General features: G+C 36.2%; 1 protein-coding gene across 3 annotated transcripts; it reads left to right on the forward strand.

The window, feature by feature from the left end:
- On the forward strand, positions 1-25,807 carry LOC121426360. Of its 3 annotated transcripts, XM_041622641.1 has the most exons (11): positions 1-98; positions 5,560-5,694; positions 6,262-6,414; positions 7,386-7,490; positions 8,092-8,260; positions 9,255-9,329; positions 14,208-14,323; positions 15,456-15,555; positions 16,465-16,581; positions 16,846-17,142; positions 25,596-25,807. In XM_041622641.1, the coding sequence occupies exons 2-11, from the start codon at positions 5,575-5,577 to the stop codon at positions 25,667-25,669; spliced, it is 1,326 nt and encodes a 441-aa protein (XP_041478575.1). In that variant the 5' UTR covers positions 1-98; positions 5,560-5,574; the 3' UTR covers positions 25,670-25,807. The 3 variants fall into 3 exon arrangements, with proteins under 3 accessions (XP_041478575.1, XP_041478573.1, XP_041478574.1); XM_041622639.1 differs by having other exon boundaries at positions 16,465-17,142; XM_041622640.1 differs by having other exon boundaries at positions 11-1,101; positions 16,465-17,142.
- The last annotated feature ends 1,252 nt before the right edge of the window (positions 25,808-27,059 follow it).

A 27,059-nucleotide genomic window follows, 5' to 3' on the forward strand; every position in this document is an offset into this window, starting at 1 on the left:
GACGTATTGGATCGTATGGTATATAGCAGCACATGTACAGCTAGCTAGTGGAGGGCGAGTTACCAGGTCCTGTCTCATCCGGCAGATTATCCGATATTGTAAGCACATTTTCGACATTTGTGTATCTATTTTTTAAGCATTGAACAGGCATAACTTGTGAGTTAGGTACGGTACCGGTACATGTCCGAGAATCTGACACTGACGGTCACTCATCTCACTTTCTCAGTGACAATTGCAGTTACTTGCACTGTCTTGACTTTGCGGCATGACAAATGACAACAACAATATTGTCATTTTAAAAGGCCTACGCAAATGCGCATTTATGCGGAGACAAACCAAAAGATGGGCGATGCCGCCGCCCGGCCTGGAATCGGGCTCTTGCGAGATGCAAACACATAATACCAGCAAATCATTACTTAGACCTGGCTGTAGACAGGAATAACCGTCGTTTCTGCCAAAAATTCTGGGGATTTATTCAACAATTTCTGACATTTTAGTTTTTACTTTCATCCCCATTCACCGACGGTATGCGGTAAAGAGTGTCTGTGCGGGCTCCCATGATTATAACACCAGCACTTTTGTCAATTCAGATCCAGACTAGATCTAGACTAGGGCCTAGAGCTAGAGTCCAAACTATATTATTACACATCGAAGTTACACTCTAAGGATTTATCAACTACAACTCAAGATATCAATTTATAATAGGCCCTAGGCCTATATAATAAATGACAAAATGGCAAAAATATCAAAAAGTATGAAAATGGTATTTTACCAATGTTTTCTTGCGACTTGGATGCCAGAATCACTCCCAAAATAGGAGCCAAAAATCACAAAATAACAAACGAACGGAGAGTGCATCGACAATTTTGAATGTGATATCGATATTGCTTTCGATATTAATCATAAAGCGATCTGCTCCACACGCGAGCTTAACCGCTACGATCACAGGTAGCAGACAACATTCGATATATTGAGATATTAACGATAATGACGTCATTCAAGATGGCAACTTGCGAGAAAAACCGTCGGCTCCGGTGAAAATGTCTAGATGAAAGGTGTCTGGATCATCCAGAGGATTTTTATCAATAACTCCGGTCCAAGGTATGCAGTTACTTATATATTCCTGATCATGCTGATAATAGAAACCATGAAACTGTAAATTTCGCTTAAAAAAACAGTTTTAAATCGCGACCTATAAAACGTTAGTTCACAATACGTTGTCTGTACATTGTACGTACGGGCCTTCAACATGTCCAAGCTCTTCAGTCTATGTATTGGTGAGTGGAGCCAACGTAGTTCAGCGGAACAACCAAAATACAGAGACTGAAGCTTTTGGTCTAATCATTACTGTGTAGACTGTACCGACTACCGTCCGTCATGACCGTACTCACGATTGTCCAGCTGAATTTAGCTTTGTCTCTGATCACCAAGAGACCTTGGCAATGGCTTTGTTTGGAAGAGAATTTTAAAATGGCTTCACGCAATTTCCATTTTTCTTTACAACTTACAAGTCAATTGAGTTAAACCAGGGCTCCACACTAACCCATTTTTTCTACTGGTCCAACCTATTCATGTCAGACCAGTAGATACCCAGTTTTTCAAATTTTTACTGGTCCGAACCTAAAATCTACTGGTCCCCAAAAATAAAGAAAACATTAAGAAAAGGCGCAAGTTTATTTGTCTAGCCTTTTGTTACCCCCCCCCCCCCATGAAATGAAGGAATGAAGGACAAAAAGAAAGCAAGACAGAAACGAAGAAGGAAGGAAGGAAAGAAAGAAAGAATAAGAGAAAGGAAGGAAAGGGAAGAAAAGAAAGAATAAAAAAGGAAGGAATGAAGGAAGTAAAAAAAAAGAAAAGGTAAAGAAAGGATAGATGTGAAGGAAAGAAAGAACTGTAGAAGGAAAGGAATGAAGGAATAAAGAAGGAACGAAAATAAGAAAGAAATGAAGCAAGCAATACGAAAGAAAGAACAAATCCAGAAAGTAGTAAAGGAAAGAAAGAAGCAGTAAAAAAGAAAGGGTTAAAGGAGAGACGGAAAGAAGGACAAAAGAGAGGAAGGAAGGATTGAAAGAAGGGAGAAAGGAATTAAGGAAGAAATAAAGGAAAGGTAAAATGATAGAAGGAAAGAAATAAAGGAAGGAAGGAAGGAAAGATGCAAGCAATATAAAAAAAAAAGGTAAAAGAATAGATGAAAGGAAGAAAATAAAGACTGAGAGACAAAGAAAAGGGTAAATAAATGATGGGTAGAAGGAAGAAAGAAAGTAAAGAAGAATGAAGGAAAGAAAATGGTAAAAGGAAGGAAAGAAAGGAAGAAGAGAAGAGATGAATATAGGATGGATGGACTCAAGAATTAAAGAAAAATATCAAAAAGAAAGGAAGGAAGAAAGAGAGAGAAAAAAAAGAAATAGAGAAAAATATTTTTGTAAAGGATAGAATGAATGAAAGAACGAATTAAAGAAAAAAAAGGGAAAAGAAAGACGGTAACAAAAAAATTATGGAAGAAACAAAGAAAGATTGAAAAGAAAGAAGGAAAGAAAGATAGGAAGAAAGCTAAATTTATGATCATAAATAATTTATCAATTTCTTTTTGGCTCAATTAAAATAGCTACGAAAGAAAGTCAGAAACCAAGTGTATCAACACACACATAAATGCATATGTGGGGCTAACTTGTATTCAGACGATATCACCCGAAACCCGATCTGTTTGAACCAAACAGAAGTGAAAATTTATCCTTTTACTGCTTACAAATGACAGAGTTACTCCAATTTTTAGGAAATATGGACATTATAAGAGCCTTTCATGAGTATGAACCGCGAATTTTGACAGTTCTGTGAGAGATTTCTGCCAGAGTTTAGCCAAGCTTCGTTCGCGCAGCCAGTAAAGAATTTACCACGTGGGTTGTGTGGCTGGCTAGCTGCATATGTACACTGTATCTGCTCTAGTAGCAATTACGTGCGATTCATTCTGTGTGTATTCTGCGTGTGAATGACAGAATTTATCGGGGGGAATGGTTTGTGGTGAATTTGACCATTTCTGGAAAAGTTATTGGCCCAACAATGGTTTTTATTACAATTACTGGTCATGTCGGACCCTTAAAATCTTGCTATTTTTGGAAAAATTACTGGTCCGACAATGATATTTTTACTGGTCATGTCGGACCAGTAAATCTTCCTATTTCTGAAAATCTACCGGCCTGACAGCGATTTTTACCGGTCTGCGACCGTCGGACCGCCGCTAGTGTCGAGCCCTGGTTAAACTGATCTCAAGTCTAGAGTCTAACATTATGAAGAGTATGACTGAGTATGGTTGGAACTAGACAGCTGGCAGCCGTCTGTTTCGAGGAGTTTTATAATTTTTTTTTTTAATTTCTCCTCGTACACGTACACAGACGGCTCGCTATCGTGCAGCCACCATTAGGGGACTTGCAATGCAAAAAATCCCCCGTCGGGGCTCTTCAATTTTGGTCTTTAGTGAATAAAAATTTTGAAAATTAACGCGACCAAAATGCAAATGAATATTCCCTCTTGGCATTAATTGCCAAAAAATGGAGAAAAATCAAGTTAAAAGGAACAAAAACAGTGACTTACCTCGGCTGTCGCGTAAATTCACTTCCCCGTTTTATCCGTTTTAAGTACACAAACATATGGCCATTGAGTCCCCTGTACAGATCGCGCTAGAACTTCGGTCTTTGTATTTGGTGAGTGAAGCCAACGGAGTTCAGCTGAACAACCAACATAACAGAGAGCGAAGCTTTTGGTCTAAGTTGGAACTACCCCTTGGCCTTATCGACCACCTAATCTTCTTTGTTCTTAGCCTCGTATCTGGGAAAATATTCATAAATTTTACCCAGTTTTCATCTCATTTGTGTAGAAAATCGAGCAGATCAGATTCCCATGTTTCCCACGGCGACTCTGATTCAATCCGCGCATGTATGGACGAACAAGGAATACAACATTTTGACATTTGCTCATTTGCACCCGTCTTTTGAAACCGACCACCCGCGATACACTCATAGTATCATACCCCTTTCATAAACCCAATTATGCAGCTAATAGCAGCATAATTGGGTCGTAAAATCAGAGGAGGACCTAGCCTGGAGGCGTTCGGGAGTAAAAATCATAGTACTATCGTACCTTTACCCCCTAACGCCTGGCGTGGGGATGTATAGGGTCCCACACACCAAAGGAAAAGCAACTATACAAATGCACCAAACTGCTAGTATGTTTAGAATCTGAGGTTAACACTTCTGTACATGGGTAAAAATATCGGTTGGCAACGTTTGGTAAAAAAAAAAAAAAACTTATGCTTGAAAAACATCACAGAAATGCGATGAAGAAATAAAAGTAGAAGAGAGTTTACTCACATTTGTTGTCATCGCTATGTTTGATCCATTGTTAATGCAACCTAGTTACGTGACGCGTATAGAGGGCGGCAAAATCATGAGCGGTGCTAGATTAAAAAGTGCTAAAATGTCCCGCTTCAACCACTTTACTCCCGTACGCCTCCAGGCTAGGAGGACCAGAGTTATCCGCATTATTTTGATGCTGCTATTATCCGCATAATAATAGCAGCATCGGGACCAGATTTTGACTTAATGAACGCATTTCCAAATAATGCGGATAATTGCCATGGTGCGGTCACAACTCAAGTTCACCCTTTTCCAACACAACCGCATCAAAGGGGGTGTGTGCAGTTGTCATGACAATTATCCTCCTTTTTCAGGACGGGCGCTCGTAAAAATAGTGCGGGTTATTTTCGGAGTTTGTGAACTCAATTTTTATTGAATTATCCGTATTACTCTTAGGCGGCTAATTGGAGGATGGGCTTATTAAAAGGGTGTAAGTTTAAGGCCAATTCTTGTCGCGGTGGCGAAATATTTTTACTCTATGTCAACATGCTAAATGATCGCCTCACTACTTCCACTGCGAGCTCCGGCACATGATTCGACGACTGACGACGGATATTTGTTCTAAAGCCGTCGGATGTGTTGGTTTTTCAGCGGGGTTTGGGTCTGGTCAATACAATTTTGATTAATTCTACTAAATTTTTACTTTTTGTTGCTTTCTTTTTCTCGCAAAATCAATTCTTACCGTTTCTACGGACACTGCGCCTACTCTCCCGCGCGTATCGTTTGTAATACGCAATAATTTTAACGTGCGCACAGTGGTCGGTTTCAAAAGAGGTGGTCGATATGTGGTAGTCTCACCATATGACTAATAATACACTTTTAACGTTAGACAGTTGGCAGCCGTCTGTCTCAAGTTTTTTAACAATTTTTTTTTAATTTCTCTGTATTTGGTGACAAAAAAGTCTTTGTGAAACGTCTCCCAGATATTGGATCCAAACCTAGTACTAATGCCTCAATATGGGATCAAGAAAGGAAGATCATGCACATCGTTAACTGTGCGGGCGGGAGCTCCCTGGGTTAGTACATCATGTACTACCTAACTACTGGAAGTCACAAATGATTGGAGTACTAGTGCAAAGTATAGTTCAGTATATTTACCGAGACTATTTCACAAAGTTTGATAGCCATTTTTTTCTTTCTTTCCAAATAGGTGGTAGTCATTCAAATGGATGAACTAGGAACGTCTGTGGAAGACACAGGTTCAGATGTCCATTTGATCAATCTAGAGGAGGACTTCAAGGGATTTCAGCCTTCCCTTGAAGAAAGGGGATTTCACCTTGTTGAGGTGAGTAGAGAACATTCATATAATGGGAATGATCTTACTCTTCAAATTTGATTCGCAGTTAAGGTTGGTGGAGAAACGTTTTAACATGATTCTGAAAAGCTCATTGTGAAAATCTGCTCCATGAAATATATTTTGTCTACATGTAGTATACATGGAAAAAATGCATAGCAAATTGTGCAATACCAGGAAATATATATTCTGAAGCGACACAAAATAGCTGGAAGCTCTTTGTGGTATGTGCTCTAATCTCCTTGTCATGCTTGTTAAAAGTGATATGAGAAAGTTTAAAAAGAAGTAGGGATTGGGAGGGTTTTTTTATTTTATTTTCATTATTAGTTGACCATTTCTTGATTTATCAAGAGTTCAAAGAACAAATTGATAATTTCTTTACAGGAGTTATTTTTTATAGATTAGTTGTGCCCTTTTAAAAAAAAAATATTTATCATATAACATATATGTGCTGTTATATAGAAATATCCCCTGAAAGAAAAAGTGTCAGTAATAATAATGCCTACTATGTCCATGAATGCCAAATATGCTGCATGTCATCTCCTTTTACTTTATTAGGATAGTACATGTGAGGTGGTAGAAGATACATCCTTGTCCCCTGGTGACTTGTGCAGCAGAAAAAAGAAGATTATGCTTGGACCGACAAATGGCCAACATTTCCAGGCATGGCAAAGGGACATCCTAAACCAGAATTATGATATCAGGCAGGAGGTCAGTATCTTTTAAACATTCATCAAACTACTAACTAGCCTAAGCTTGATTTGTAATCATAGTGACTTGATAATTAATGTAGCCAATAATGGTAATAGTTAGCAATGACTGATAATGAACATCTGTAGTAAACATCATATATAGTTCTGTGTAAAATCATGTAACACCTTCACATTTAATTTTTACATAATTTTGCTATCTGTTTTTGTAAAGGCACAGTCTTACATGGTTGATGACTTATGAATTATTACATATTTCACTTAATTTTGAAATCTGTTTTGTGAGAGGTGCAGTTTTAGATGGGCTATGAATTGTGAATTTTGACCTTTGTCCCAGATGGTATAATAGACTGTCTGCTCACCACTTGACACTTGAATGATTGGGTAATATAAATCATTTTGTACTGAATATCCAAGATGTGATAAGTTTGCATGAAACTTTATTGACAACAATCCATGACCACATTTTGTTGTTTAATATACCAATAATTTTTAATGCTGTGCCCTTAAGTCTTACTAAGTACTTTGAGAAGAATAGCTCTCCATATGCTTTTTACATTTAATTTGAATGAATATGAGGAATATTAAAATCAAAATGATAATAAAGCTGTTCTGTTAGCCTGACTTAGGAGAAATTACTGTTTTTCCTGAAAATTGGTATATATTTAAATTCAAAACACATTCTTTGTTAATCTGTATTTAGCCTATCAATATACCATGTGTGAATTGGATGAAATAAAAACAGCGTTATCTATAAGTTATTTAAAAAAAGTATTTTGTCACAGTTTAAACAGTTCTTGAAAGATGTAACAAATCTCTATGCATTACTGTTTCACACTTCGGAGGTTAGCATGCTTGAACATTAATTTTTTTTCTTGTTAGCCCCATATCATGATAGATGTTCAATGTTCATCTATAAATGTATAAATGTCAAAGTGTATTAACTGTATGCCTTCTTGTACTATGATATAGGAATCACATCCTGTATTTGACCTTGAGAGTTGCAACCATCAGGGAGAAGAAAGTCTTGAAGCTGCTGTTGTCTTGCGTACAAGGAAATGGTCCAATACCAAAAAGGTATGATCTAAAAATTAATAATTATATCTGACAATGGAAACCTACACGTAGCTTTGTTAATGCTCATTAAATGGGATTGTAGGCTTTTTGCTAAAATATATTTAGTTTTTAGTTGAGCTTTTTTTCAACAAAGATAAACGTCAATAACCTTTGACAGAGGGTAATTTTACACAAGTACCGTTATACAAATTAGAGCATTGTAGTTTATTGCTTAAAGGTAAAAATGTACTTTTACTCATGGTTTAGTGGAATATGTTATATGGAACTAGGTTTCCAGCAAAAAAAAAAGCCTATAACATTGACCCTCTCTGTCAACAGCCCTATTGAATTTTATAGGAGGTGTATATAAAGTTGTTGTTTCTGAGGGGTGTTTCACAAAGATTTAAGTATGACTTAAGTCGCACTTAAATGCCGACGCATATCTCAAATGCAATGTGCAATCTAATTGATCAATACGCAGTAGTGCGCGTCCTCTGTGCATGATCTGACCAATATGGTCTCGCCTTTTATACCACACGCAACTAGGCATTAAAGTGCGTCATGCTTAAATCTTTGTGAAACACCTGACTTACTTTCTATGATCTTAATTTTTGGCCAACAGAAGGAAGAGCAATTTGTGCGTTACGTTGTCTCGTTGAATGAGTTGTTGCTATCAGATGGACGCAAGTGGAGATTTGAATTAGATGATGTCCTCCAGATTGTCCAAGATGTAGCTTGGAGTCTTGCGGAGGACTACCATGACAAGTCCATTGTTTATGGGGATATGCAAGGTGAGGAAAAGAGGTGCAGAAAATTGCATATTTTGGGGTTTGATTATCAGCAGCTGAAGATTCAAGATTATTTGGTGTAGGACACAGTACGATAATTAAAGACAAATAATTTGTACTCTGATAAATAAGTCATTGATGATACATGTATACATATATACAAAAGAAATTTTGAGTTAATGTCACTCATCTTTATTCCAAGAATCATCATTCCAAGAAACAATTTGCCAACCACCAAGAAAATTGACTGAAAAGGGGGAATTTTCCTGCCCTCTTGGGACTGTGTATTGGGTAACCTGTTTGGGTTGTTGCTATGGCAACTTTCCCGGAACTTCTATTAGAATTCACTCTTCCTCTCATTTGGCTATTAAAAAACTATGTTTTTTTGTTTGTCAGAAATGAGGTTAAAGTGATTGTTAACATTGGTTTGACTTTAAAAAAATCTGAGCTAGAAGGTCACACTTGTCACCTGTGTCTGTGATATGTTCCAAAAATGAAGCCCAGAAAAAATTGCGTTCGAAAATGATTATCTAGTGCTTCAAAAATTGAAATAAAAAGTGACCGGAAACACCATCTTAATTTAATCCCATACACTTATGTGTACTATTTAGGTGTCTATAAGATGCCTATTTACAAAATCGGGGTTTGCCTTGTAGTTTCAGCTTTTCAGTCTCAGTAATGGTTGTTTTCAGGGTTTATTAGTTCTAATACATGCACTTGTACACATGTTTCATCTTGGTTTGAGAATTTTTTAAATCAGCTGCTCACAAAGTTAAACAATACCTTTAATGCCACTTCTATTTTCTTTTTAGTTCATGTTTGCTATTGTTTTACAAGCCATTTAAAATGACTAATAATATGAAATCAAGAGACTAAATAAGTGATTAATAACTGTAAAATGAAACGGCTATCCTGACAAGAGAGATTTTAAATCTTTCTAATAAGAATTACTTCCAGCAAAACTTGCTTTTAGTATGTTTTTTCCACCTTTTTTCAGCTGGAAATATCCACATAAATGACTTCCTTCGAGCCTTCCTTATTGCCAGTGAGAAGTCTAAGATGCAGACTAATAGTAAGAAAAAATATATAAATATTTTTGTGATAATTCAGTGGTTGGGTGCACGAAGAACAATTTGCACATTGTTTCAGTATGTACTAATCAATATGTCACTCTTGAGTGTTGTGTGGATTATCTTCATATTTTTTTTTACTTTTTACAGTTGAGGCCAGAAGTTTACATTACACCCAGGAAATTCAAAGAAAAGTTGTCACTTGCCAAACATAAAATTCACTTATCTTATAAAATATTTGTGCTATGGTAATCATTACGGATTTGATATCAAACAAGTATGTTGTGTCCCTTCATCACATTGCTTTGTCATCAGGAGCTGAAAAATATTTAGGTGCCATTTTATCCATCAAACCTTCATATTTCAGACAAATTAAAAATAAAAACTTGACAAAACATTTCATATTTGTGCTAGTTACTTCTCAACACACTCATTTCAGATTACACTTTCTTGTTCAGTGGTGACATATCATGATATAAAATGTCATGAAAATCATAGATTTGACCTTTATATATTTCTATGAAATGATTGCTTGAAAATATGATAAACAATAGAATACATTTGGCAAATGTTTTTTTTTTCTTCCAAGAAAATTCCACCTGAAATATACTTCAATCCCAATGGCACCCCAATCATGTGAAAGAGCTTAAAGGGATGGTCCAGGCTGGAAATATTTATATCTCAAGACATAGTGTAAAATTCACACAGCAAAATGTTGAAAATTGGATCAAAATCGGACAACAAAGTTCTTGAATTTTAAAGATTTGCATTATTCCGGTGAAACAGTTCTAGGCATGTCTTTATGAATATTCATTAGGTGGGCTGATGATGTCATATCCCCACTTGTTCTTTTGTATTTTATATGAAATTAGGTTTATTCAAAATTTTTCTATCAAGAACTAAAACAATTGGATTGACAACTGATTAAGTGCATTAGTTATTTATTGCTGCAACTTATTTCATCATAATGGAGACACATCATTTACACATGTATGAAAATACGAAACATTTATGACTTCATGTAATAACATAAGAAAAGAGAAAGTGGAGATGTGACATCATCAGCCCACCTAATGAATATTCATGATGATGTGCATATAACTGTTTTCACAAAATATTGATAAAATTTAAAATTCAATAATTTTATTTTTTATCCAATTTTGATGACATTTCAGCATTTTGCTCTATTTACTTAGATATAAATATTTTCAGCCCGGACCATCCCTTTAATACGCTCTTTCATTTGATACAAAATTTGTCATGGTAGTATTGATATTTCTGAAGATATAATAAATTTTATGATGTTTGGCAAGCCAACAAATTTCACTGAATTCCATTGGTGTATGTACTTTTGGCCTCAACTGTATGTTGGGGAAGGGGACAGAGAGGCACACCTGGGGGGTGTATCACAAAGATTAAAGTATGACTTAGAGTCGCATTTAAATGCCTAGTTGTGCGAGGTATAAAAGGCTTGACCACATTGGTCAGATCAAGCAAAGAGGACGCGCACTACTGCATATTGATCAATAAGATTGCGCGTTGCATTTCAGATACACGTCGGCATTTAAGTGCGACCTAAGTCATACTTAAATCTTTGTGAAACACCTCCCCTGTTCTACTAACAACAAAACTATTCTTTTTGTGTGCTGGATAGTGACGATATGACATTAAGGTTTCACAAATAATTTCTCATCTGCATCGGTTTTTGTCAAAAAAATTATTTGTTTGCATTTTTTCAAGGAAATTATTAAGATGTTATTACATCTACATCTTTGGATTTGACATCTACTCCCCTCCCCCCAAAAAAAAAAAAAAATAAAATGAAAAATCTTGGTCTATTGTAAAGAAAAGAAAAAAGATTAAGTGCGTTGTTCATTAAGCAGGGTAATTCATGGAAAGGGATTTGTCTGTTCAATGCATGGATCTCTTAAAATATACTGCCTTTGCTTAACTGCATTTTGTACTTTTATTCTTCCCAGACCATTTTGTATTTAAAAACTCCAGCAATATACATCAAAAGCAAACTAAATGAAAGAAAATGAAGAATGGTGAGAGTATAGAAATTCAGCTTTTAGAGCACTGTAACAGTCATTGTTACCTAGATTATTTAATTGTTTTTAGTTGCACAATGCGCACATTTTTGTATTTGCAGTACCACATGGTCTGGCCTTCTACTGTGAAAGGAATCTTTGATGAAAGCCCGCTAGACCGAAAGTCTGAGGGTCCGCGAGACTGAAGGCCCGCGAGACCGACTTTTTTTCCCTTTTTTTTTAAGGCGCCTCGTTGCAGCGGCGTAACAGGTGCCTGTTATCAGGGGGGGGCAGAGCCAAATATTTCCCAGTAATTCCGTCTACAATATAGGATTTCAGTTTAGATGGCAGTAGTGAGCACGGGAAGCGCGTTCCGGGGAGGGGGTGTGCAGGGAGGGGAGTGTACTACCCCCCCCCCACGAGGAGCGCGGAAGGTCCGACGTTTCTTTGAATTGTTCCTTGTCTGCATCCGCTCTTATACGTTTTCTGCCTGAAACGGGAGGGGCACAGCCAAAATTTCCCATTAACTAAGTCTAAAATTAGTGGTGAAGCTAGGATTTAATTCAAGGGGGCGGTAGTGAGCACGCGAAGCGTGTGAAACATTTACTGAACCGCGTTCCGGGGGGGGGGTCATGAATGGAGGAAGAAGCTGTGACTGCTCTCGCTCGTCTTAGGTACTCTTATACCTTTTTATTTTCTCTCTCACGTTTCCCCCTTTTTTGGGGGGTGGCGTTTTTTTTTTGCTAAGAAGTTGTAATCGAGTAATAAATGTTCTTTTTTCATTAATTCATTCATTTAACTATTCATTAATATATTCCTTTTTTCATATCAATTTTTAGATAACATTTCAGCTTCTGCCGGAGTATTATTAGACTGGGAATAGTTTGCAAAAATGATTTTCATAACACTACGAAATCGGACACCCCATCCCCTCTCTCACTTCATCGTCTAACGAAATCATGCCATAGTCTCTGAAGAAATCTGCACAACGGAGGTGAAACTGAAAAATGTTACAACAATTAGACTGATGAACCCAAATACAGTGGCGCCGCATCCGAAGTGGGTTGTTGCAAATTTCAAGATTTTAAAAAAAAATATCCTAACCATATTTTGCATAGAAACGCACAGACTCATCCCACACACTGATAGACACAGAGCATATTCAAATAAATTGGATATTCTTCCCAGTTCTTTTCCTCTGTACTTTTCTCATAGCTCTTTTTACTTTCAATTTCTCCTATCGTTCATCTTGAACCCCCCCCCCCCCTCTCTCTCCTCTGTTCTCTTTAATTATGTTAACATCTTATTCCTAAATAATTTCGCTTCTTTTTTTCTTCGTGATTTTTGTCTACGTCTTTTCTCTATGCTCTAGGTGAACTCGGCCCTTTTCCTTCCCTTTTACTGCCTTTTTTTGTTATCATTTACCTCACCTACTATTTCTTTTTTCTTCATCTGGATTTCAGAGACATAACGTGAACATACAGGACTGTTTATAAAACGTCTGGTTTTAGAAAAATATTCATCCATTTATTTGGAGTGTCGGTTTTAAAAATGTATTGAATAAACTAAAGTGATGAATAAAACAAAGGAGACAAAATGAAACAAAGCAAAACAAAAATGCCGAATAATGTTAACGATTTAATGATAATAATAATAATGATAATAATGATGATAAACGCAACAAGAATAGTATAACTGCTAATACTACTACTACAACAACTACTACTACTATGACTTCTAATTCTACTACTACTGCTGCAGCTACTGATATCATGATAACAAAAATAGTAACAACAACAATAAAAGAGGACTACTCCTCCAGAGGGCGACTCCCCAATGAAAACTCCGCCGAATGACCATTCTCCCGATTACAGGCTTCCCGGAGGAAAACTGATTTAAACCGGCACTTCCATTTGAATTTAGAACTTTCTTCTTCTTTAAATGGAAAAAAAAGCTAAGATGGGATTGCCAGTAATGAAGATTCAATGTATTTCCATACTATTTCCAGTTTTCTTGTTAAACATTACATGTTCAAGATCATGGAGCAGAATTACCATAAAAATAAGTAGTGTCAGTGAAATAAGGCATCGCAAGTTTATACTTGTAAGTAGCAGAAACACCCCCTCCCTGCACCCCCACCCCTAGAGAGAAGTTCCGTGCGTGCAGGACGTGTTTCGCACGATTTGCGTACTCACTACCGCCCCCTTAAGTGAAATCCTAGCAACGCCACTGATTCTATTTAGTTATTTGCCCCCCCCCCCCCCCCCGATAACACGAACCTGTTACACTGCTGCAATGAGGTGTCTTAAACCACTCGACTGCGGCAAGCGATGACGGGTAAAAAGTCGGTCTCGCGGACCTTCGGTCAAGTGGTCGGACCCGGAATCTTTACACCCCCAAAAAAAAGTCAATAATGAATAAATAAATAGAGAATAAATAATACATAAATAAATAAGATAAAAATAAAGAAAATGAAAAATACATCATGCATGGGAAAATTGATATTTTGGGGGGCTTCTTGTGGGTGATATTTTTTGCACTGTATTTCATGCCAAATTTATTTACACAGACTCTTTTGCAAATGACAAGAGTAATTGCCGTTTTAGGGGCAAATTTTATGTGATAGCTCAGTGTACCCTTTTTCTGATCACATTCACGTATTCATGCCAGGGAAGTCGAGACAGGAGTAGGAGGGTATTCTTAATCTTATTCTAAATTGTTAGTTCATAGCATCACACCATCTCCATTGTAATTATTATTATGTGTACATGTATTAACTCCCGTGCATTTCTGAATTGTTTGTGGACCAACCTCACACCAACACATGCACGCATTTCATTATCTGTTTAGGAGCTGAGCTGATTCGAGAATGTTTTCTTGATATGAGGGAATTGTGCAAGGTGATGGGAGGTCTGTATCAGTTCTACATGAGGAACAAACCTCGGGATGCTCAGAATAGCAACCAGGTACATACACACCTAATAGCTTCATGGTACATTGGGACCGCTTGTGTAACACATTGATATAGCGAACAATGTTGTTAGGCTTGGGAATCACCAAATGATTACAAGCACTACACACATAGTTGCGTGTATAGGACTACACGCGACTGCATTTATGGGACTGCACGCAAGTGGTTAAGGTGACATTTTTTGTGGGCATGTCATTGTCTAGTGGTTCTGACTCTCACCTTTCAGAGGGTTGCGAGCTTGAATCCTAGCCATGTTGTATTTTCCTTCAGCAAGAAATTTACCCATATTGTGCTGCACTCAACCCAGGTGAGGTGAATGGGTAGCTGATAGGATGAATTCCTTGAATGCACTGAGCACTGGTGATGGTAGCTCCAGTTAAAGCTTTGGAGATAATAACAGCGCTTTGTATCATCAGGCAAAAAGCACTATATAAAAACCAGCTATTATTTATTTTATTATTTCAACTATTTTTGTCACTTTGTGAATGCCAAATATGAGGGAACTGTAGATCATTTACGACATTGATTGTTGATTGGAAAGTCAAAGGGTAATGAGGTCATAATATAAACAATTTTTTTTTTTCATTTTCTGTTAGAGTATTAATATTTTCTTATGCAATCGATGGTGTCTTATTCCCCTTTTTCTTGCTGAAGGATGATATTGTGGGTGATGATGCAAGATATAGGAATAATCCAAATTATAACGCTCCAAGTAACATTCACTGCACGTAATTGAATATATGGGACTGCACAAAATCGGCCAACCTGTTTCAATTTTTGATGGTTCAATGTGATAGCACTGAGAGCATTCCCGACACTGGGCCAAAATTTTATAATTTTCTTTTCTCTGACTAAAGACACTGCATTTCTATGTTTTCAGATTTTGCCAACTGCAATCAAATGTAGCCATTCCATAATTTTCACATCATTTAAATCAAACACCCCTCCTTACTTAAAAAAGTTATCATTTTGAAACTCATTTGTAATTTGTTTCACTATTGTATTACACTTGATATAAAGCAAACCTGTTTTCATGTACACCATTTAAAAAAAAAAATAGTCATTTATCCCTTTTCTTTAAAAAAAAGAGTCAGAATTATGATTTCATTCTCTCTTGTCCTTTATAGAAAGAAGAGACAGCGTTGTTTGCTTTGCTTCGTAAAGGATACACCACTGATGGTCTAACTGCAGAGCAATTTCTTGATGAGCTGGGGCACATTTTGAATGGTAAGACTAAAGATTTTAACCCTCCCCCCCAAAAAAAAATAGTACTAATACGATAAATAGATAAATAAAAGGAAGGAATGAAAGAAAGAAAATGATAATAATAAATTAATGAATAAGATAAAATGAAATTTAAAAAAGTAGTGATTTTGTATTAAGATTTGAAATTCACGTCCAGTGCATATTGGGGGGGGGGGGGGGGTGGCGTGACAGGCCGTGGGCTAGGGTGAAATATGTGCAATTTCCATGATTTCAAGACTATTGCTGGAAAAAATCCTTCCCAAGTTTTCTTATGTCTGCCAGGTAAAAATTTCAAGGGCATTTTTTTCTAGTTCTTGTTCCTTTGTGTGTATTTTGTATGTGTCTCTTTTTGCACCATCTGAAAATGGGACATGGGGCATGATCTAATATGGAAGGTCTAAAACTATAGTAACTTTTGAGTCAAACATTCAGTCACATATCTACATACTCCTCTATGATCTTGCATTATATCTTTTAAAAATTTCAAGGACTTAGGGGGTGTTGCAAGAAAATATTTGCATTCAATCGCAAATATTCTGTTTCAGTTTTGCAGTTGATTGATCACTTTTTAACTTTAGCAAATCAGATTACACTCCTTGTTTCATGGAGCAGCTTAGCAATCAATCGCAACTTTGCAATTAATTGCATGGCATGTGCTTGATTTCGGGAATGAAAATAGACTTGCAATTGATCGCAAGTTTCTTGCAATGCTCCATTAGAGTAGCATAGTCTATGCTTTTGGAGATATAAGTGTATTATGTATGACTGTGATGCATTTCCTCATCCTCCAATAGCTTCCATAAGATTAGATTATGATTTAGAATTCTTGATGGCAAGCACTCTGACCTGGTGTATTTACACCTTCAGTACTCTTTTCTGTTGTGAATACAGTGCAAGTCCAGGACCAAGAATTGCAGAAGAAAGAAGTAATGGTGAGAAGAGAGAAGAAGGCCCCAAGACAAGTGCCAAGATTGGCATGTAGTTTCTCCTTTCCACAGACACAGCCTAGTATTCTGCCAGGCCCCGGAGCTGTTCGCAAGAAGAATCCAGAGCCAAAATCTGATTCCCAAAACCCAGTTGGTCCAGTTATGGCTCACAAAGGTCCAGCGCCAGACTCTGTAGCTGCCAGCAAGGTTCAGAAACCTCCGGATCTGGAAACCTTACCAATTAGCCAGGGCCCTTCGATGACCAGAGGTCCTGGAGCTATTCGCAAAAAGTATCCAGAGCCGAAATCTAAGCACTCAGACAGAGATGATCCAGTTCCAAAGGAAGGAATTCCGGCCCTCACTGGTCCAGCGCTAGGAGCCGATGTCATCATGAAAGTTCCAAAGCCAGGATATGATTCTGTCCGGAATGTACTAGAGCCAGAATCTAGTGCTCTCATCAGGTTTCCTGACCTGGAATCATTAGCAATCAGCCAGGCCCCTGCTATGGCTGGTCCTGGCCCAGGGCAGGGAGCTGGCCTTACCAGCAATGAAGTTCCAGGAGTAGGATCAGCAGTGTATACTACTGGAAGTTCAGTCGGCAGCTCAAGGGATGCAGCAGCATCTCGTGAGAAACTCATGTCGGGTATGTCTGTGATAGATAATTCAGTTTTCTGTTATGATACTTGTAATGAATTCCTGAATGATAATGAGATTTGATAAGTGCTTTACACAAACGATTTAAAGCACAATTCATACAAGGAAAATTATATAACAATAAGCAATACATAATGAAATTTAACGTTACTTACAAATCCTTCAAAGAAATGCCAAACCTGTAAATACATAAAAACTAAATAATCTACAAAATTTCAAGATATTTTCCATTATAAATAATCATTATTGGTGCTGCATCTGAAATGTACTAAACAATCCGGCCGGTATTCTGATAGCGGTTTAACTTAAACTCAGGTTTAAAGTTGTAGTTTAAAGGACAAGTCCACCCCAACAAAAACTTGATTTGAATAAAAAGAGAAAAATTCAACAAGCATAACACTGAAAATTTCATCAAAATCAGATGTAAAATAAGAAAGTTATGGCATTTTAAAGTTTCGCTTATTTTCAACGAAATAGTTATATGAACGAGCCAGTTACATCCAAATGAGAGTTGATGACATCACTCACTCACTATTTCTTTTGTATTTTGTGATATGAAATATGAAATATTTTTATTTTCTCGTCATTGCCATGTGAACACGTGGAATTCCATTATTTTAACATTTTGTGCTTCAGGCAAGGAGGTCCTCGTCAAATTCGTAAAATTTGAAATATTGTATAATTCAAACAATAAAAAAAAGAAATAGTGAGTGACATCATCGACTCTCTCATTTGGATGTAACTGGCTCGTTCGTATAACTATTTTGTTAAAACTAAGCAAAACTATGAAATGTCATAACTTTCTTATTTTACATCCGATTTTGATGAAATTTTCAGCATTGTGCTTGTCTGATTTTTCTCTATTGATTCAAATCAACATTTTTCTGAGGTGGACTTGATATGACCTTTAAGTATGGATTGCCAATTCTTACATGAATCACTAACATTAGAGATATCATACTTCAGTTCATTTGGCTCTCGAATCATTCATAATTGCCTAAGAAGTATAAATAGATGATTGTCTTCACCATCAATGAATCAGGAAAGAGCACAGTAAATATAAGAAACATACAACTTAATAAAAAATTTGATACTTTTGACTCCCCATACTCAACTTTAAACCTTAGTTTAAGTTAAACCTGCTATCAGTATACGGGCCGGAATGTTTGAAAGCATGAATGTTAGAACTACTGGTTAGTGGAATTTATATAGGTTGATGAGGGAATCATTCTTATTGCAAAGTTACCAATGATTCTGAACAAATTGACTATGACCAGCCAAATGGAATGTTCTATTTTTTATCGGATCATGTAAAATTGACATGTTTTTATATAAATATCATTGTCGTAACACATATTTTTTAATTCAAAGTACTGTAGGTTGAATGAGAGAATTAGAAGTTCTTATCTCCTATGTGCTATATACAGTGCGTATCAAAAAAAAGTTTACACTTTTAAAAATCCCTGACAATTAAAAAATATACAACATGTGGGTAATTTTTTCACATATAATCTTGGGCTTGGGTCTCATCTATCCAATGAGAGTAAAAGTTTTGACAGAATTTTACACTTGAGTGAGCACTGTCCATTTTTGTAAAACTTGCAGGAATCTGTTTGCGCAGAAATGCTAGTTTTCACGCTGTGTAAAGGGGAAAGGGTGTAATAAAATTTACCCTGCGAAAAATTTCTTATACATTCCCCTTGCACTTTTAGTCAATTGAAATAAAACCGATACATTCAAGCATTTTGTAACAATTTTGCCACCAAAATTGAGATTTCAACACTTAGTAAGCACAACCTTTACCCTTTTGTGCCAGCTGGATCTGAGGACATAACTGAATCTGAACAAAAGTTTATATCAGACATCTCCAGCATTTTTTCACTAAGTTTTTGTCTCACCTGCATAGCAGAGTGAGACTATAGGCGCCGCTTTTCCGACGGCGGCGGCGGCGTCAACATCAAATCTTAACCTGAGGTTAAGTTTTTGAAATGACATCATAACTTAGAAAGTATATGGACCTAGTTCATGAAACTTGGCCATAAGGTTAATCAAGTATTACTGAACATCCTATTAGAGTTTCATGTCACATGACCAAGGTCAAAGGTCATTTAGGGTCAATGAACTTTGGCCGAATTGGGGGTATCTGTTGAATTCCCATCATAACTTTGACAGTTTATGGATCTGATTCATGAAACATGGACATAATAGTCATCAAGCATCACTGAACATTTTGTGCAAGTTTCAGGTCTCATGATTAAGGTCAAAGGTCATTTAGGGTCAATGAACTTTGGCCGATTTGGGGGTATCTGTTGAATTACCATCATAACTTTGAAAGTTTATTGGTCTAGTTCGTTAAACTTGGACATTAGAGTAATCAAGTATCACTGAACATCCTGTGCGCATTTAAGGTCACATGACCAAGGTCAAAGGTCAATGAACTTTGGCCGAATTTGGTGTATCTGTTGAATTACCATCATAACTTTGAAAGTTCATGGGGGTCAATCCATGTCAAATCAACAGATGCTTGTCACCTGACCCCCTTCGATTTTCTTTAAACTCGCACCAAATGTTCCCCCAAGTGTCTGACGGAAAAATCTGAAATATTTTGCCCCAAGGTCAAACGGTTGCTAAGATACGGCCTCCCTTAGCAACCAATGCGTGGCCAAACAACCAAGTTTTAAAAAAATTTGCTATTTTTGATCGACTGCTGCAACCAAGTTTGATGAGGTAGAGTGCTTATTTTCTGGAAATTGGAAGAACTTTTTAGTCTTAACATGCACAGTATATTACGGCACGGATCTGATCAGCCAATATTGCGCACGAGGTCGCCGAAAATGGTGTTAAGCATCCAAGTCAGTGATTTCGGGTGCATGTTTGGAAGCTCATAACTTCCAAATTCAATTAGCTTCTAGCCCAATATCATGCATATTTGAAGACTATCACTTGCTCAACAGACCTACAAAAAATTGGCCCGAACGTGCACATCGATTTCTTGTAGGGCGCCCTCAAAGTTGGATTTTTTCTAAAAGTTGCCAAGTTCAAGGTCACGGATCACCCCTCGTCCCATCGAGGAACAACACCAATTTCTGTATACTGATAGACAATTACCTATATTTTCATGGGATACTTAAAATTTTTTGTGACCGAAATGTTTAATAGCTCGTTTACACATTCGAAAATGGTCGTGAACACCCCCAAACCAATGCAAAACGATACAGGTTTATCAGCACACTTAACATTGCCATAAATCAGAAATGAAAAGCCAACAAACACTGGTATTGTCTGTAATGGTAGTCTGTAATTAGTACTAAAAGGATATGCATCACAAATAGTTTGACTTATTGGCAATGACCTTAAAAAATACAGCTGAAAATCATTATAAACAATAAATCAGGTCAATTTTCCATGATTATAGGGCACTAAACTGTATTTACACATACATTCATTTGTGTGTCATTTCAAAATAAATGATGATTTTAAGCTGATAATTGCAAATCCTGTTCCTCTCAGGTTTTTCAGCTATTTTTAGATCAATGTCAAGGTCAAAAGATAAAGATGTGACTTTATGTATTATTTGGATATTAAAATACAACCTGAAAGGAACAGGATTTGCAATTATCAGCTTAAAATCATCATTTGTGTTGAAATGACACATAAGTGAAAGTCGGTGTAAACAACCTTTAATGGTGGGATATTGGCGGATTAAAGATTTTGGGTGAATTTCAGCCATTTTTTCAAGGTCATTGTGGTGTGAAAAAGAATGAATTAATAAGAGATCATCCAAGTACTCATTATGGACTACCAGTACTGCAAATATCAACATGATCAGGCTTTTAGTCTGTGAGAAAATCAATTCTGAAATGTGTTGTAAAACTCACGGGTGTTGTGAATATGCTAATTTTAAGGCATTTTCAGCTATTTTTAGATCAATGTCAAGGTCAAAAGATAAAGATGTGACTTTATGTATTATTTGGATATTAAAATACAACCTGAAAGGAACAGGATTTGCAATTATCAGCTTAAAATCATCATTTGTTTTGAAATGACACACAAGTGAAGGTACGTGTAAATACAGTTTAGTGCCCTATAATCACGGAAAATTGACCTGATTTATTGTTTATAATGATTTTCAGCTTTATTTTTCAAGGTCATTGCCAATAAGTCAAACTATTTGTGATGCATATCCTTTTAGTACTAATTACAGACTACCATTACAGACAATACCAGTGTTTGTTGGCATTTCATTTCTGATTTATTGCAATGTGAAGTGTGCTGATAAACCTGTATGTATCGTTTTGCATCGGTTTTGGGGTGTTTACGACCATTTTCGAATGCGTAAACGAGCTATTAAACATTTCGGTCACAAAAAATTTTAAGTATCCCATGAAAATATAGGTAATTGTCTATCAGTATACAGAAATTGGTGTTGTTCCTCGATGGGACGAGGGGTGATCCGTGACCTTGAACTTGGCAACTTCTAGAAAAAATCCAACTTTGAGGGCGCCCTACAAGAAATCAACGCGCACGTTTGGGCCAATTTTTTGTAGGTCTGTTGAGCAAGTGATAGTCTTCAAATATGCATGATATTGGGCTAGAAGCTAATTGAATTTGGAAGTTATGAGCTTCCAAACATGCACCCGAAATCACTGACTTGGATGCTTAACACCATTTTCGGCGACCTCGTGCGCAATAACGGCTGGTCAGATCCGTGCTGTAATATACTGTGCATGTTAAGACTAAAAAGTTCTTCCAATTTCCAGAAAATAAGCACTCTACCTCATCAAACTTGGTTGCAGCAGTCGATCAAAAATAGCAAATTTTTTTAAAACTTGGTTGTTTGGCCACGCATTGGTTGCTAAGGGAGGCCGTATCTTAGCAACCGTTTGACCTTGGGGCAAAATATTTCAGATTTTTCCGTCAGACATTTGGGGGAACATTTGGTGCGAGTTTAAAGAAAATTGAAGGGGGTCGGGTGACAAATTGTCTGAAAATTGGTTGATTTGACGTGGATTGACCCATGGATCTGATTCATGAATCTTGGACGTTAGAGTAATCAAGTATCACTGAACATCCTGTGCGAGTTTCAAGTCACATGATCAAGGTCAAAGGTCATGTAAGGCCAATGAACTTTGGCCATGTTGGGTTTTTTTGTTGAATAACCATCATATCTCTGTAAGTTTATTGGTCTAGTTCATAAAAAGTGAACATAAGAGTAACCGTGTATCACTGAACATCTTGTGCGAGTTAGAGTACATGTAGTTTTCAAAGTCAGCACTGCTGCTATATTGAACGGCGTGATGCAGGTGAGACGGCCAGAGGCATTCCACTTGTTATCATTTAAAGTGGGTTTACATTTCATTTTTCATGTAATACTTGTTTCTCCGCACTTTTCCCAAGCTTGACAATGATTAACAAAGTGAAAATCAAGCCTAAGCCATTTCATGTAAATCACAGCTCAGTGTAAAGCAAATATCATCATGATGGCCAAATGTGTGGGGAGAGGGGTTTTGTGCAATGTACTCTTCGAAGTGTTTTGGGCAAAGAAACAAGTTAAAAATGTAAAAGATATTGTAGCCGAACCGACTTTCTCTCCTGACGAGCTGGTTCGTTTCGGCTGCAATATACATGTATAACCAGTTGGTGTAAAGTCCGTCTTCACTTCTGACTCTTTGCTCCTTCTCAGTAACTTAGATTATAGCTCATGGATGTCAACATCTCCATTATCTGTGTCTCCATTATCTCAGTCATTCCAGTATCTCCGTAATTTCAGTATTTGGGAATCTCAGTAATTTCAGTACTTTAATGCAGTATCCTCACTCATCTGAGTAATGTCAGTATTTTCAGTATTCTCAGTAAATTCTTTATTTTCAGTATTCTCGGTAAATTCAGTAATTTCCGTATCTCAGTAAAGTCAGTATTCTCACTCTTTCTAGAGTCAGTACTTCTGCTCTTCCGACCATGTATACTTGTAGCTCCACACATCAGAATAACAACAAGCAGGAATCAAACCATTCAGTTCTTATAACTTTACTGAAGAGAAATCATGCTCATCCTGTCGCAGCAGGTTTCAATCAAACTTGACCAGAGTTTCGTTCTGAATTAATTTGCTGCCAAGTATTCTGCATGGCTCGTAGCATAGAGCTCGATTATGCTCAACGATTCAGGAGGGAGATTGTCAGGCTGTAAAATTTAATCATCTTTTAAAAACAGTTAAAGTCATAACATAAATCTTTTCAACAACAGCTATGGTGATTGTGACTACTATTTATACCCGAACAGTGAAGAACAATTTAAGATAAACATCTAGCATAATCATACAGTTGTAAACATTGTTATTTCTCAGCAAATAGTGCTTAGATACATTTTAAAGAAAATACCGACATAATCGATTACAAACGATTACTGAATTTCCCTATGCAACTATATACATGGATTAAAAATTATTATATGCCCTTCACCGTTCCAAAACATGTTGAACATTAAATCTTTCATTTCGTTTCAATATCTTCAAATAAATTTTACTTGCTAAATTCCATGGGTTCTTCATGATTAAGGTTTACTTTTATTCGCATAATTATTTCGAAGTTCTGCGCAAATCATTTTTCACTAACTTTTCAAAAGTAAGTGGTGCTCACTCAAACAGAAATATTTTTGACAGTTTTATCGTCATTTGCGTAAATGGATCTGTACCAATGTTAAAATGTGGAAAAATCTTCAGGATATTACAAATGAATAATTTGACAAGATTTTTTCAAAGTGTAATTTTTTTTTATACGCACTCTATATATGTTTTATTATTAGGTGATCTGTCAATCGACAGATCAATTATTAATTTCGTACGAATTTTCTTTTTCTTTATTATTTATTTATTTTTATTTTTCCACCCTTTTCTTGTTCCACTAAAATCTAAAAATCTACATCTTCAATTTTCTTCAAAATATCATCAGTTATGGGGACATATCATGTCATCTGTACGAAACAGGTTCAAGGTCAAAAGGTCATCATGACGTCATCTAGACGCCATTTTGTAAAATCACATAATCAATCATATCTTCATTATCAATTATCAAAAATTAACCATATTTGCATCACATTAACTTCAGGTCAAGGGTCAACTGTCCATGTCATCAAAGGTCATGTAAAGGTCACGACGTGCGCGCTCAAAATCACTTTTTGACCAAAAAGGAGTATGAATCAGGTCATTTTAAGCATTTCAAAAATTTGCGCGCTATAGAACATAGGATCGCCATTTTTTTCATATCAATGCACCGATAATATAATTCTGAACAATTTGATACCTTGATCAACCTTCTACGACAAGTAATAAAGGAATTAGCCTCCATCAAATTTTACAGCACGCGCGCGCGCGCGCACTAACCATAGACAATATATGTGCAAAAACATGCCTGTACAAAATTCATTATAGCTCTTAAGGTAGTCCATTGACCCCCATTTTTTTTTCATATTCAAATAGAGTATGGATGGGAGATGTGATTTCATGTCTCATTTGACCCGAAATTTTATCATGACGTCATCAAAATGGCGTCGGAACTCAAAATTCCCATTTTGCTACTTATGACATCATCATAATTATGCAAATTTTACTCTAACTCTGTAAATATTTGCCAATTTTCGCTCAATTTTCAATATGTTGTAGCTGAGAACATGCTCTTCTTAATTTGATGGCTTAACTCACTTTTAAAGGAATGGATCATCCTGAAAAATGGCAAGTTATAGAGGCATGTCATTTTCGCTCATTTTGTGTGCAATCTCTATGGGAAATGACTTTTTCTCAAAACTGGATTTTACATTCCTCTATTTCGCGAGCCATATCTCCATATCTGTTTGTTGGTTTTCTCTGAGCTTTGAGTATGTTGTAGCTGAGATTGTAAGCTATCGGAAATGTGGTCTCCATTTTGCGATCAGATGCCGGGATCATGCCCGTATTTCACTTGCAAAATTGGATTTCAGATCTTGTTTTGCTTATGTGTTAGGTCTATGGGAAGCGTGTAGCTCAATGGGTAAGGCATCAGACTTGCGTCCTTAGGGTCCCCGGTTCGAACCCAAAAGTGGACATAAATTTTTTTCTTTTTTTTTCTTTTCAACATTTCGCAAATGTTCCTTAATCACCATTACAAGGTATATAAGTTCAAATATCGCACAATTAAGTAGATTAAAATCGTTTTTAATAAGCCTATAACATGTACAATGTGTATCGCCTACACCTACATGTATTTCACATATTCTCATTTCCCTCTTTTTCAAGAGTATTCAACATATTCTTTTCGTAAGAAAAGTTCAGTTTTCATCATGATGATCATATTTATCTCAATAAACATGCTGATTGTCTTCATGTTCATAAAATCAGAGACAGATCACCTAATTCGTCCTCATGACGAATTAAAATTCTAGTTATCATTGCTTTCTGTTTTGCCCCTCTAGATTTTGAGTTGGAGATGTTCAAGTGCTACAGTAGCGAAGCCAGTTTTCTAGGAACAGAAACAGAACAGATATGAGTGCAATTCATCATCTCAAGACGAAGAAGACTTGATGCACACTTATAGTCAGGGTGCAACAAACCCGGGGCAAGTGAAAATGATGTGCAGGCAAGCATTTCTCAAAGTCAATTGCTCGATCGGGCAAGTGGTTGTTTTGGAAATAAAATATCAGTAGAACCTCTAAATTTCAATATATATGTATATATGTGTGTATATATATGTATATATATGTATATATATATATATATATATAGAGAGAGAGAGAACCCTCAAAAAGTTCCTGATCCTCATCCTCTAATCTCTTACAATTTCCAGTTGCTAAGAAATCATGGGGGGAACTGGCCTTTGCTCATGCAGGGCCTAGCCTGTGTAATTCTCTTCCACACAGTTTGAAAACCCAGACTCACTTCAGTGACCACCTGCAAGGGCAACCTGAAACCTGTACAAGAGAGTTTTTTAAAAGACAATGACTTATTGTTGACATGTATTATATGTAAATAGTTTTTGTTCTGCTCTGAAGTGCCTGGATCAAGATGGAAATCTAATCAAGATGGAGAGTGCACTATACCAATCTCATGTATTTATTATTATATGTATGTATATAGACTCCTATTTAGTTTTACAGTAGGTAAGGTCCCAAACCAAATACATACATGTGCTTATGACAATTGAATGCTAAAGAATAGTATTGGTAATAATATGTTATACTTAAATTTGGGAAGTTAGGAAGAACTTAAATTTATCTTACATTTGAAAATATTTTATTCTTTTTTATGCACAATTTAAAAAAAAGAATGTGGTTTCAATGACAGGAAGGATGCACTCGGTTTTTATTTGTGTTATTTCATTTGTAATACTGGTATGCAATTTATTTGTGCTATATTTTTATTACTTATATATACTTCACATAAACTGGAATTATCTGAAAAATATATTTAGAGAAAGATATTGTTTTTTTTTTAATTATATGTTTTAAAAAAAATCATGAGTATTTACCCCAAAGCACCTATCACGGCATTGAAGCATCAAGGTATTATTATATCAAAACAATTTTTTTTTAATTTATAATTAAAAGATATTAAAATTTTTATTGTGTTTCAGCAATATAATACTAGTTTGATTAATGTTTACAGGGCATCTATTTTCATACCAAATTTTGAGAGGTATTATCAGAGTTTAAGAAAATTCAAATTTTATGCTCACCGAAGAGTTTTTATTTATCAATATAGATTTTATTGGAAAGTGTTTCTATAAAAAAAAAATTAAAGCTATATTTGGAGATCCTTTATTTTGGGAGAGTATATAATATTGAATAAATACAATTTTCTTAAAAATGGATGGTCAAGTCCACACCAGAAAATTGTTGATTTGAATCTATAGAGAAAAATCAAACAAACATAACGCTGCA

This window comes from Lytechinus variegatus, chromosome 13, assembly GCF_018143015.1.
Source record: "Lytechinus variegatus isolate NC3 chromosome 13, Lvar_3.0, whole genome shotgun sequence".
Taxonomy (NCBI): Eukaryota; Metazoa; Echinodermata; class Echinoidea; order Temnopleuroida; family Toxopneustidae; genus Lytechinus; species Lytechinus variegatus.